Source organism: Vipera ursinii (assembly GCF_947247035.1).
Source record: "Vipera ursinii genome assembly, chromosome: 2".
In the NCBI taxonomy this organism is placed as follows: Eukaryota; Metazoa; Chordata; class Lepidosauria; order Squamata; family Viperidae; genus Vipera; species Vipera ursinii.
In genome coordinates, this window is record NC_139513.1 from 155,880,530 (window position 1) to 155,894,572 (window position 14,043).

Below are 14,043 nucleotides of genomic sequence, written 5' to 3' on the forward strand. Positions count from 1 at the left end.
CAGTCCACTGAAGGGCCCAGCCTATAATTAAGACACTCTGCAGATGGGCTTCTTCATGGTCCAGGGTATATTGCAGTGACAAGGATTATTGTTTAAAGGAAGATAATTGAGACAAAGTGAAGAAGGAATTGGCAAGCTACTTCTGAAAAAGCGTTTGCCTGGAGTCAAGATTGACTTGAAGGGACTTTTTTTTCCACTGCATCACTGCATCACTGCATCACTGCTGACTGTCCAATAGCTGACTGGCATGCAGGCAGCAACCACTCCCACAGTTAGTATGTCTTCATCCCCCTTGGCAATTACTCCCATGCCTGCCATTGAAAATTTGTTGTTGTTGTTAGCTGCGAAGTCGTGTCCGACCCATCGCGACCCCATGGACAACGTTCCTCCAGGCCATCCTGTCCTCTACCATCTTCTGGAGTTCATTTAAGCTCACGCCTACTGCTTCAGTGACTCCATCCAGCCACCTCATTCTCTGTCGTCCCCGTCTTCTCTTGCCCTCAATCTTTCCCAGCATTAGGCACTTCTCTAGTGAGTCCTTCCTTCTCATTAGGTGGCCAAAGTATTTGAGTTTTAGCTTCAGGATCTGGCCTTCTAAAGAGCAGTCAGGGTTGATCTCCTCTAGGACTGATCGGTTTGATCGCCTTGCAGTCCAAGCGACTCGCAGGAGTCTTCTCCAGCAACATAGTTCAAAGGCCTCAATTCTTTGGCGCTCAGCCTTTCTTATGGTCCAACGTTCACAGCCATACATTGCAACTGGGAAGACCATAGCCTTGACTATATGCACTTTTGTTGACAGGGTGATGTCTCTGCTTTTTAGTGTGCTGTCTAGATTTGCCATGGCTTTCCTTCCCAGGAGCAAGCGTCTTTTAATTTCTTGGCTACAGTCCCCATCTGCAGTGATCTTGGAGCCCAGGAAAATAAAATCTGTCACTACCTCCATTTCTTCCCCATCTATTTGCCAGGAATTGAGAGGGCCAGATGCCATGATCTTGGTTTTCTTAATGTTAAGTTTCAACCCAAGTTTTGCACTCTCCTTCTTCACCCGCAACAAGAGGCTCTTTAGTTCTTCTTCACTTTCTGCCATTGAAAATTAACTCCATCCTAACTCTGTATGAATCCCCGTCCATGTGAAGAATCTGCAGTATAATCAGTCTCATACTATGAGAATCTGTTTATGCCAAAACAGATCGTTCTGGAGACAGAAGGGCCAACAGATGCCAGGCCTTGTGAGAGTATTACTCATCACTGATACTGTGATCAATCTGTAAAAATAATCAAGTTCTTTTCAGTTTTCTAACTGGGAAACATTTAATAATCATTATCATCATCATCATCCTTGGTAAGGACTTGATAGGTAGACAAAAATGCCAAATCCAGTCTGAAAATCTGGCTGACTGTGTGATGATCAATGATGATGATGATGATGATAAGTAGTAGTAGTAGTACTTGGAAGGGACCTTGGAGGTCATCTAGTCCAACCCCCCCTCCCCCCGCTCAGGCAGGAAACTCTATACCATTTCAGACAAATGGCTGTCCAGTCTCTTCTTAAAAACTTCCAGTGTTGGAGCATTCACTGCTTCTGGAGGCAGGTTGTTCCACTGGTTAATTGTTCTAACTGTCAGGAAGTTTCTCCTTAGTTCTAGGTTGCTTCTCTCCTTGATTAGTTTCCATCTATTGCTTCTTGTCCTGCCTTCGGGCGCTTTGGAGAATAGCTTGACTCCCTCTTCTTTGTGGCAACCCCTGAGATATTGGAACACTGCTATCATGTCCCCCCTAGTCCTTCTCTTCAATAAACAAGGCATACCCAATTCCAGCAACCGTTCCTTATATGTTTTAGCCTCCAGTCTCCTGATCATCTTTGTTGCTCTTCTCTGTACTCTTTCAAGAGTCTCAACATCTTTTTTACATTGTGGTGTTCATTTGATGCTTCCAAGCATCCCGAATGACAATTTCTGACCTATAATAGTTGCAGTTCTATTTTGATCAATTGATCTGTGTTGTGAAAAACGTATACATATATTTCAGAAGTTCAAAAAGAACGGAAAGTACATACACTTCCAACTATATGCAAAACAAGGATGTAGCCAAAAAGAATCTTCTGCAAAATGTAACAACTGTTGCTGCTAATCGTACTTCTTTCTTGAAGGCAGAGATGACTAAAGTATTGATCAGTCCTTCCTGTAATATGCTGAAAAGACCCATATGGAGATATGGAGATTCAGAGGTGCCCAGCACCCGAGTCTCTTCAAAAGGTAGGTTGAAGTCTCAAGTTAGACCAGGCAGCTGATGAAGCCCCCACGACCATACATTGCCAAAGCTGTGAGTTTTGAACTCATTCTGATAAATTGAGATGGTGGACCAGTGTTAATCCTCAATAACTGTGAAAGTTTCTCAGGACTTAAGAGATGTTGATGGATTGTTCTTGTAATCCTTTTTAACCCTTTCTGGTGCTGCCGGTGGGTAATGATTTTTTATTGTTTTGAATAAGAGTGGGGTAGTTGTACAGAATCTTGTTACTAATTACGATTTGGAATTAAATATCTTTGGATATTGAAATAAATGGAGACGCTGGTCAGTTGTAACTAAAATCCTGTTTGTTTCAGTGGTCAACACTAGATTTGAGTCTAATCTTTTGAGTGTATCTCCCGACTTATTTGTCCAAGCTGGAGAATGCTATGTTGACTTTTAGAGGGAAGGTAAACATTCTCGGAGTCCTTTGCTATGCATTTCAATGCTAGAAAATACTACCATCACCTTTTTTTAAAAAGTCATATAACAGTGCTCTGTCTGCTATCGCAGTCGGTGGTATATTTTATTCATTCAGAAATGGTGAGCATATGACTCATCTTTCTGAAGGTGAAACTCAAATCTTTTGGCCACCAAATGAGAAGAGAGGATTCATTGGAAAAGACCCTGATGTTAGGAAAGATTGAAGGCAACAGGAGAAGGGGATGGTGGAGGATGAGAGGGTTAGATAGTGTCATTAATGCAACGGGCTTGAGTTTGGGCAGACTCAGGGAGACAGTGGAGGACAGGGGATCCAGATGTGCTATGGTCAATGGGGTCACAAAGAGTGGGACATGACTTAGCAACTGAACAACAATGATTCATCATACTTTGATTTCCTCAACAGAGAATTAGGGTCCTTAGTTTTATGATTATTTTTTTGTTTAGGCCAATTGAGGACTATGTAATTCAAGAGAACCTAGTTTATGCTTACAGTCAGCTAAAGCTGTAGCATCGCTTTATAAACCAATATCAGCAATGCTTATAAGAAAACGCTGGTGGCCAGCTAAGTCTTACCAAACAAGGGAGTTGAAGATAGGACAAAAAATTAGCACTGTCACTTATCTGTGTGAGTGGAAAGGCAGAATTCTTTCTTTCAAAACACACATCACTTGGAGGGGGGGGAGAGATTGCCCTACAGCTGATTTGATTTTATAAAAGGAAAATAAAAAGTTGGGACACCAGTCAATAGAATTCTTAACCATAGACAAAACCAAAAATAATCAGACCAACTTGTTACTTTCCAACAAAGGTTTTTATATCAATTGATGTTAAAAAATACAGACTTGTTTTACAATAGCACCATCTTTAGTATCGTACACAGTAATCTTGCTTTGATACACACTCGGAATGGAGTGGGGAGAAGATTTGGCTACAACCAGGATTAGGGACATTAGCAACTTGGATGGGAGAACCCTTCATATATGCTTGTGAGCTTCCTATCACCACCTGACCCAAGAAAGGCCCTCTAGGAAGACAATAAATAAATAATACCATTATTAGTTGTTCCTTCCTTCCTTCCTTTTGCTGGCTTCGTGATCTACTCAAGCAATGGTGGCCACAGAAACAGATAAGAGAGTCCAAAATGTAAGTGAAAAGGTTTCGGGGAAAGGAAGGAGTTTGGTTCAGCCATTCAGTGCAGAAGTCCTAAAAGTGATTGGGAAGTACTCGGGTTGGTAAAAAAATATTGATTTTAGGGTTTGTTCTCCTTTTACAAAAAGCACACTGGGCCAATATCAACACCAAATTCCTGATCGGCACCACCAATGTCCAAAGGTGCAATGTCAATGATGGGCAGGCGCGAAGTCTTCTGAGATCGATACTCAATGACGGTCTTCCCCCACTTTCCGGTATGTTTCTGGAATGGTGAAAACAGACACACGCACGCAAGGATGCATTACTTCAAGAGCTTTGTATTCTGGATTCAGTGAGGTGCTTGGATAATCGTACATCTGGAAGGCATGGCATGCTTAGGCTGGCTGCGTCCACTTTCAAATCAGTGGAATTGTATGGTAGCATCAATATTTCAAAAATTTGAGTGGGGGATTATGATGTCCTGTTTTGCTTGCAATGTAGTCCTGAAGGGTAACATTGCACCACCTGCTCAGGGATCTGGTATGGGATTCTAGAAGATTATGGGATTCTAGAAGATCAGGGTCTAATGTTCTCTTGAATAGTTATATTTTCAGACAGGGTGGGTTGATGGAACTATACCCTGCCTGCTGTGATGAATAAAATAATGTGGCAGATTTCAAATACTAAAACAAATTTCTCTGGCTTTATATAGTTTTGACTTCTTTTTGATAACTTTGGAAAGACAGAGTGTATAATATGGTCAACAGAAGACTTCCCTACAGAACTGGATTCAGAACTGTCTCCCTTCTTCCTTTCAAAGTGATAACAGTCTACCATAACTTACCCAGTACAGGTAGTCCTCAACCTATGATCCTAATGGAGCCTGAAATTTCCATCGTTAAGTCATGACAGTCATAAGTCAAGGCACCCTCATAACTGACCCAATTTTACAACCTTTTTGTTGCAGTCGTCAAGTGAATAAACACTGCGGTCACTAAAGCAAGTCAAAGCATTCCCATGGGTGTTTTTTGCCAGAAACCTGCTAAAAAGGTCAGTTTCTGGCAAAAATCATTCATAAATCGTGTCACATGACCACAGAATGTTGCAGCTGGCTACAAAGGCAAGCCAGTTGCCAACAACAAAGTGATCATGTGACTGTAGGTTGTGTGCAGCAATTGGAACCCTGGAACCAGGTTGTAAGTACCTTTTAGGGTGGGTTCTGTCAAAACACTCAGTGGCTGATCGTTAAGCAAGGGCTACTTGTACTACTTCAACTATTAACCCAGCAGTATAGCCCATAACAGCAGATCATGCATCCAGTTTAAGTTTCATCCCTTTGAGATGTTGGAAGTGTGAACTTAGTAGCACTAATATCTCAGCCCACCTGACCACAAGCAGGCAATAGAGCGTAGACCAAGAGTTAAGATTTACTCTGTCGTTTCCATGTCTGTCACTCTATCTAAGAAACGTCCAATCTGGGATCACACCTTCTGACTTTTTCCCTTGTACCTATATAAAGAGCATACATGTTCTTTCAACTCCTGGTGGGCTTGCCAGATGCAAGGCCTTTCCTAGCCCTAGGATGAATTTCCTGTAATTAAAACCATCATGCTGTTTTAGCTATAAAGCTTGCATCGCTAATAAAAAAAATCCTACTCAGGAATGCTCGCATTACTTATGAAGAATGATCCAGCTACAGAAAAATCTAACTGGTTACTTGGCTGAAATGGAAATCTCTGCTAATCTCTTTGATCAGCAAGCTAAGCTTGGTACTATCACTATGATCTCTTGCCCTTGAATCAAACAACTGTGTAGTATTTGTACTTACTTTCTCGGTAGTAATTAGCTCAATTTTAAGTAAACAAAATGACTCATCATCAAGACCAGAGCTCAAGAATTATTTTGTTCAGATGTAAATGATTAGAAATTTGCTCCATGCAGACAATACTGCTGCAATTTTTTTCCTCACTTTATGTTGTCCAGACCAAGGGTATTATTCCACCCAATTAGACAGAATCCTAATCTTCAATAAATCATTCAGAATAACGGAGTTGGATCTTGGAAGTCTTATAGTCAAATGCCTCCTTAAGTAACACCAGCTGCCTGCAATTAGTGCAGGTTCGCGTCCCACCAGGCTCAAGGTTGACTCAGCCTTCCATCTTTCCGAGGTAGGTAAAATGAGGACCCAGATTGTTGGGGGCAATTAAGCTGACTTTGTAATAATGCCGCTTGGGGGTGTGTGTGAAAGCCCTAATAAGCAGGCATATACATAGAATGAAGGCTACCGCTAAGCTTGTAAGCCGCCCTGAGTCTTCGGAGAAGGGCGGGATATAAATGGAATTTAAAAAAAATCCTCTCCTTAGGCAGGAAGCCCTACACCATTCCAGACATGGTTGCTTTCCTTCTACTTACAAGTACATCTAGCAATATCCCCGATAAATCATGATTGCTTTTTTTCCCTACTTACCGTACATCCGTCCTGCAAGGCAGTGTAGGTAAACCTGCTATTGCCCTCAGCTCTCATCTCCACATCGTTGGATCCCTGTATCAGGAGAGCTTTCTTAAGGTTGCCAGATGCTGCATCCATGTAGGCGATGCTGTTCTTGCAGTGGTAGGTAAGGTTTTGTGAGCCTTCGGAAGACAAGAGCCGCAGGAAAGTCATCTGGATGTTGGCTGTGTTAGGAGCCAGGTTGTCATCTCCGTAGCTGAACTGGAAAAGGACGAGGCAAAGCCATGAAAATCTTAAAAGAGCCAAGGAAGAAGGAACGGGAAGCCCACATAGTTGCCAAAAGGACAAAGCATGGAAACAAGGCTGTGGGATTCAGCACCCTTCCGTCACACACTGTTACAGAAAAACTGCGGTTGCTAAACGAAGTTAACACAGGAAAGCTGAGAGAGGAAACTCATAGAAAATTGCTCATAGAAAATTGGCCCGCTCTCCAAAATCGGCTGAATGCAAGGGCAGTTATTGATTATTTCCACTTACATGAAAGCCTCCGTTGATGCTTTCTCCGAACCAGATGTGCTTTTTCTCCTTGCTTGTCCACCAATTCTTTCTGGGAATGCTCCTTGGCTTCGGATAGACACAGGACTCCCCAGTCTCCATGTTGCAGAAAACCTTTATGGCATCCAAAGTGCAGCCCTGGTTGGGGTCAATCCAATAATCGCCTGTCAAAGGGAAACAAAGTTAGTTAACAAGGGTGTGTTTTGTCTCTCTCTCTGTTTTCGTGTGTGTGTGTGTGTGTGTGTGTGTGTGTGTGTGTGTGTGTGTAGGGACGCGGTGGCTCAGTGGGTTAGGACGCTGAGCTTGTTGATCAGAAGGTTGGCAGTTTGTAATCTCTCATTTTAAGGTGGTGTTATTGTGATTCAGGGTCAGCCTGTGGGTTCGGCAGTTGGGTCGGACGATTCAGAGGAGGAGGAGGGGGTGTTGGAGAGGTTGCTGATGAGAGCCCTCCCACCTGGTTACGACGCAGACCCAGCTGTGTGAGCCTGACAGCGTGGATGAAGATGACCCACAGCTGGCCCAGTTCAAGGACGCCCGACGCAGGAGGCAGTCAATCAGGAGTAAACAGAGGAAGGCAATGGGGCACCTCGGAAGGAGGCAGAGAGAAGCCACGCCTTGAACTGTTTAAAAGGGGAATGTGTGGGAGGGCTGGTTTGCTGAAGGCAACCGTTTGAATAGCTCCTGTTTTGTGGTTCGTGTTTTGTTCAGTTTGCTCTGTTTTGTGTCAATAAATTTGGCAGGCTTAGTTCCAGCCTTTTGCCTTCGTAAAGGGGTTGTCCCTGCCTTTTCTGCAGGGCCGGTAGCAGGCTGGAACAGAACAGTTGTTTGATTCCCTCTAATAACAGATTGTGCATCTGAGCTTGGGGAAGGAGAGCTACTTTCTTAATCATTCTCTCTAGCAGAGTGTGGCTTCCAGTGACATTTGGGTAAAGGAATATGCCCACATTTACAAGCCACAGTATGTCTCATATCTTCAGTGATTTGGATCCACATGACTTACAGCATCTTATATAACTCTCCATGGTGCTTTACAGCCCTCTCTAAGCAGTTTACACTGTCGGCATATTGCCCCCAACAAGCTGGGTCCCCATCGGAAGGATGGAAGGCTGAGTCAACCTTGAGGCAGTCAGAATTGAACTCAAGGCTGTGAGCAGAGTTAGCCTTCAATACTGCAATCTAACCACTGCACCTTATCTCATATTTTTGGGTGGCAGGAATCAAAAATTGCTGGAGAAGCCATGTGGGTGGCAGGAATCAAAAATACCTAAGCCACTCTTGCTGCGAGGGATATTTACACACGCTTTGAATAAGAATCGTTTGCTTATTTCTGGGTGTTTTATATAATGAGCTGACAGCACTCCGGTCCACCCCAAATCAGGCAAGGGCACTTCACCTAGAGCCGGGGGGGGGGGTCTTCAAACTTAGCCTTTTTATGACTTGTGGACTTCAACTCCCAGAATTCCTCAGCCAACATGCCCTGCCTGAGGGATTCTGGGAGTTGAAGTCCACAAGTCATAAAAGGGCCACCTTGGAAGACCCCTGGCCTAGAGACTCACCGCTCTTCCAGTCAGGGTGGCAGAGTTTCAGGTCACGACAGGTTCGAGCTGGGTTCTTCTTGCTGCCCTCGGGGTTTCGGATGCTTTCAATCTGGTTGTTGAGACTCTTCAGGGTGGAGTCGACCTCGACATCGTGCTGCCGCAAGTTGCTGAAAGCCTGATCGGATCGCATGTAGCGCATCGGATCGGGGCCTTTCTCAGTCTGGCCAAGGCCAGCAAAGGCTGACATATCAATCCCAGCTCCAGGTGGGCCGGGAGGACCAGGAGGTCCGGGGTTGCCGGGAGGACCCTGTCAGAGAAGAGGAAAGGAGACCGTTCTAACAGACTTGCCTTGGAACAGAAATGCCTCAATCAATCGAGATGGAAGGGACCTTGGAGGTCTTCTAGTCCAACCCCCTGCTCAAGCAGGAGACCCTAGGCCACTGCAGACAGGTGGCTATCCACTCTTTTCTTAAAAACCTCCATGAAGCACCCACAACTTCTGGAGGCAAAGCTGTTCCACTGGTTAGTTCTCCTCACTGTTAGGAAGTTTCTCCTAAATTCTAGGTTGCTTCTCTCCTTGGTTAGTTTCCATCCATTGTTTCTTGTTCTGCCCTCAGGTCTGTTGGAAAATAGGTTGACCCCCTCTTCTTTATGGCACTTCCTCAAATACTGGAATACCTGCTGTCGTATCACCCCTAGACCTTATCCTTACCCCTATCTAGTCCTTACCCCATCTCCTACACTGGTAGAGCTCTTTACAGCTTCCTTAGTTCAGGGTTAGACTTCTGCATGACTGCAGGTCAGAGAACGTATCTGTCTGTCATTCAGAGACAGTTGCCTAACTGTTGCACTTACACTACATTTGTATCTCCTCACTTTGTCAGCAAATCTCTCCTCTGGTTGCTCTGTTTTGTCATTTGAATGTGCCTTGCCTTCTGCCCACCTCCCAACAGGCGGTCAGATCAACCAATCAGCATACAGGATGCACAACTCCATGCAACATATATAGTTGAGATTTGGGAGATGTTTGTGTTGGCCCATCTGCAACCACCTGCAACCTACACTTACCCACCAACCCCTTCACAGAGTTGGTATGCATCAATATGTACCTGCAGTTGCAGACAAGTCTAGATCAAGCTTGGGCGGTATAAAAATACAATACAATAAAATAAATAAATAAATTTACTCCATTGCAGGGCATAAAGCTGACCTAAGATGGTCTAGCAGAGTTTTTAGTGGCCTTGAGTCAGAAGAATGAGTCAGTCTGGTTTTTGAAATATCAAACGAAGCATCGTGTAGTGTTTGCTTTGTTTTTTAGCTTGTTTTACTAAGTGCAACCAGTAAATACACCACATGTTTTCAGGTAGTCAACTCACAATTTAAAGCTAAAGGAAGAGGGATTGTTAACTATTGGCTATAACTCTGGCTTAGGATGATGTGCAAGTGAGTACAATACATATGAATTTTTTGTTGATTTCTGCTGTTCTCATTTGAATCCGTGCATCACTTAAGTCTTGCACCAAGTTAAAGAAGTAAAAGATAAACACACCTTTAAAAGGACAAGCAGGTATAAGCCAGAAACTGACTAGACAAGCCATGGTTATTTTTGTAAGACTTTTTTCTAGTTTTTTCAACAAATCACGATTAAAACAAAGCTCAGAGTGCTATGTGCAAATGACATATAGTTGCTAGTCTCTAATTAGAAATGCCTTTTGGGATAAGATAGTTTATAAATGAAATAGGTAACAAGGAAATAGATAGTAAATATTTCATCCTATTATGGAGTTCCATGTATTTTTTATTCCTAGAATAATAAAATTCATTCAAAACACTTTGAGTTTCAATTCATTCTCCAAGGGGGGGAAAATGCCAACATCCTTTATGTAATATCTTGTACTTTTTTATTTCCATTGAAGGTAGTCCTTGACTTACAACCGTTCATTTAGTGACGGTTTCAAGTCAATGGCACTGAAAGAAGTGACTTGTGATCATTTTTCACACTTACAATCATCCCCATGATCAAAAATTGTGATCAAAATTCAGACGCTTGGCAACTGACTCATATTTATGATGGTTGCAGTGTCCTGTGGTCATGTGATCACCTTTTGTGACCTTCTGACAATCAAAGTCATTGGGGAAGCCAGATTCACTGTTACTAACCTAACAACTGTAGGGATTCACTGAACAATTATGGCAAGAAAGGTTGCGAAATGGGCCAAAATTCCCTTAACAACTGTCCCACTAAGTGACAGAAATGTTGGGGTCAATTATGGTCATCAGTTGAGGACTACCTGTATTTATAGCTTCTTCTTTTTTTTGAGTTACTTACAGCTGGACCAGTTTCTCCACTACGACCACGAGGGCCAGGAGGGCCGATAGGCCCAGGCATCCCATTAGAGCCATCTTTGCCAGAGGGACCAACAGGACCTGGGGGACCCTAGGAGAAAGCCAGAAAAAAGTCAAATCAGCTGCCCACAAATGCTACCTATATAGGAAAAGTACAAGGGAAAGAACTTCAGGGCTGCAACATAAATTTGTCCAATCAATCAATCAGTCAATGAAGCACACTGATACTTCCAAGTTTCTGCTACAACAAAATTGCTGTAGGAGAGTCTTTCCCCAATCTGACACGCTCTACGTACGGCGGGAACTTCCCAGCCCTTATGAGATGAGCCAGAAGGGGATTGGGAAACAAGAAGTGAATGAATGAACCTTTGAATGAACCTTTATTGTCAAAGTACAACCATGTATACACTGAGATCGGCTGAGCCTCCCTTCGTGTGTCCCCCCACAACTCACAGTGACAAAAAACCCTCCATCTTGTTACACCATGTGAGCTAATTGCACAACACACCGGCCTCGCAAGTCAGTCATACATAAAATTATAAAATTATTTCCCGTTCAAGAGCCTAACAGCCCATGGATAAAAACTGTTCTTCAGCCTGTTGGTACGGCTGGCTATACTCCTGTGTCTCCTACCCGATGGTAGGAGAGTAAAGAGGTCCCAGGGTACCAGGGTGTGAGTCGTCCCTGAGAATTTTCCTCACTCTTCCAAGGCAGCGAGCCCTGGCGATGTCATCCAGTGGTGTCAGGGGACAGCCCACGATGTCTTGCGCTGTGCTCACCACCCTCTGTCATGCTTTGTTCTTCCACTTTGTCTCAGTAGGAACTGCTTCTCTCCTTTCCCTAAGCTAATCAACATCCAAGAATTCAGAGCCTACAATTCTGTGTTTGGATCAGATTTTGTCACTTGGGAAAATAATGAAATTCTGCAAATCATAGCACCGTGCCCGATGAATCGAGAAGAGTTCATCATGCAGCAGATTTAATACCCATCAAATGATCAATGGCTTAAAGGTTCACAAAATTCGCCTTTTGGAAGTGCCCTGTTGATTGTACTTACCCTGGGACCAGAGGGACCGCCAGGACCAGGTGTACCTTGATCTCCAGAAGGACCCTAAGGAAGAAAGGAAAACAGCTGTATAGTTAAATCTGAATTTTGCGCATTATAGTTTCTCCGTAGAAGAGCCCAAATGGTCTCTACAACGTGGAGCCTTCCTCCTTATGATCTTTGATTCATTGACCTCTGTGTGTGACCTAACATGCCAGCGATCCTCTGTGCACCTGCATGCTGAAGAACAGCCTGAAATTTATTAGAAGGTACAAACTCATCCTGTAGTATAGATATCTCGCAACTGTATCTTTTGGAGAAGGCCATTAGAAGGGGGCAGAATTGTCAAGTAATAACTATCTCCTTTGATCAAAGATCCTTTGATCAGTTTTCAAAGATTCCTGGAGTTGTCTGGGTGGCAATTTAAATTCCCAAGCCTTATTAAGGGTTATTTGCTACACAGAATTTCAGTTCAACGAGTCTTACTAAGAGTTATTATTTATGAAACCTTTGTCAAGAGAAATGTATATAGTATTGTTTCAGACGAACTGATTCTTATCCTCGCTACAACAGAGGAACAGATCATCAATCAGAATAGATCTGGAAGGGACCTTGGAGGTCTTCTAGTCCAACCTCCTGCTCAAGCAGCAGACCCTTGACCATTTCAGACACATGTCTGTCCAGTCTCTTCTTAAAAACCTCCAGCGATGAAGCGCCCACAACGTCTGAAGGCAAAGCTGTTCCCCTGGTTAATTGTTCTCACTGTTAGGAAGTTTCTCCTTAATTCCAGGTTGCTTCTCTCTTTGGTCAGTTTCCATCCATCGTTTCTTCTCTTGCCTTCTGGTGCTTTGAAAAATAAGCTGACCCCCTCTTCTTTGTGGCAGCCCCTCCAATACTGCAATACTGCTATCATGTCACCCCTAGTCCTTCTTTTCTCTAGACTGATACCCTGATGAACATTCACAATGCGGCAAGCATGGATTGGGGGCTGAACCCTATCAAGGATGTGCTGAAACCAAAACTTACAGGAGGCCCAGGGAGACCTTGCAGGCCAGTGAATCCGCGGTGACCCTTCAGGCCTCGTTCTCCTGCCTCTCCAGCTTCACCTTTGTCGCCACGAGGGCCTTGTGGACCCTAGAAGTGTAAAACACAAGCCACCTTCAGAAGCAGAGAATCGCAGGAAAGCTTGCTTGGCACAGAATACAGGAGATGGCGGAGGTGTTACCCCACAACGCTCTACGTATTCGTACGGCAGAAAAGGTGAATAATTGACTTTCATTTTGACAGTAGCTTTACTCCACGCTTGGTAAGTGAGCTTCACAGTTCTGGGTGCTACGTGCTGATGTCACAAAGCTCCTGTGTCCCTTGCAAAGTGTGTTGTGACATCAGACCTACCTATTTGAGCAAGCCGGCCTGGCCTGATGGGGGATGTGCTGAAGTTTTTATTGGGGATTTTTATATTATTCTACTGTTTTTAGCTCGGGCTCTTATTTAATTCTTTTTTAATTTTTGTATTCTGTATGGTTTATGTGCCCTGTTCACCGCCCTGAGTCCTTCGGGAGAAGGGCGGTATACAAATATAATAAATGAAATGAAATGAAATGAAACCCCCCTCCCCCAAGATTTCAATCATCTACCTTGATATAGATACAGTACTAACTGTAGCGATTAAACTAGAAAAAATGTGGTTACTTTGAGCCTAGTTTAAGGGTACTGAAACATGTTTATACCACTGGATTTAGTATCAATTTCCATGAATGCATACCATTCAGCTCTGGATTCTTTTGGCCAGAAACAGAAAGGTTAGCTTGATATGTACAAATTAAGTAGAACAGGGGTCTCCAAGCTTGGCTGGCTGAGGAATTCTGGGAGTTGAAGTCCACAAGTCTTAAAGTTGCCAAGGTTGGAGACCTCTGAAGAAGAAGACTATAGTGGTTTGGTCTTTCTTTAGTGGTAAATGCTTATAGCAGCAGCAAGCAGTTAAATGCTCCCGTGTCTCCATATGCCTACAGACCATTTTAACAAAAATAAAATAAAAATGGAAACTAAGTTTGTCACATGTAAACAAAAAAGGCCTCCAGCATCATTTTTATCTATAAAAAAAAATGCCTCCAGGGCCAAAAGAGGGCCTTGTGAGCATACTTAGGGGGGAAATGATGGCTGTAGGCTATTGGTTTGAAAGGGTACCCACTTATTTAGGAAGAAATAAACAAGAAAAAAAAGGGAAAACTGCGGTGGTGGTAGAG

The 14,043-nt window shown here is 43.5% G+C and overlaps 1 protein-coding gene across 1 annotated transcript in view; it reads right to left on the reverse strand.

The window, feature by feature from the left end:
• Positions 1-3,750: 3,750 nt before the first annotated feature.
• Positions 3,751-14,043, reverse strand: part of COL2A1 (collagen type II alpha 1 chain) — a gene marked incomplete at its 5' end in the record, with an annotated part of 88,989 nt that continues 78,696 nt past the window's right edge. Inside the window, 7 exons of the mRNA XM_083351587.1 lie at positions 3,751-4,147; positions 6,332-6,574; positions 6,851-7,032; positions 8,425-8,713; positions 10,736-10,843; positions 11,810-11,863; positions 12,824-12,931. Coding sequence (XP_083207713.1) covers positions 4,001-4,147; positions 6,332-6,574; positions 6,851-7,032; positions 8,425-8,713; positions 10,736-10,843; positions 11,810-11,863; positions 12,824-12,931 — 1,131 coding nt within the window. The 3' untranslated portion in view covers positions 3,751-4,000. The remainder of the gene's footprint in view (positions 4,148-6,331; positions 6,575-6,850; positions 7,033-8,424; positions 8,714-10,735; positions 10,844-11,809; positions 11,864-12,823; positions 12,932-14,043) is intronic.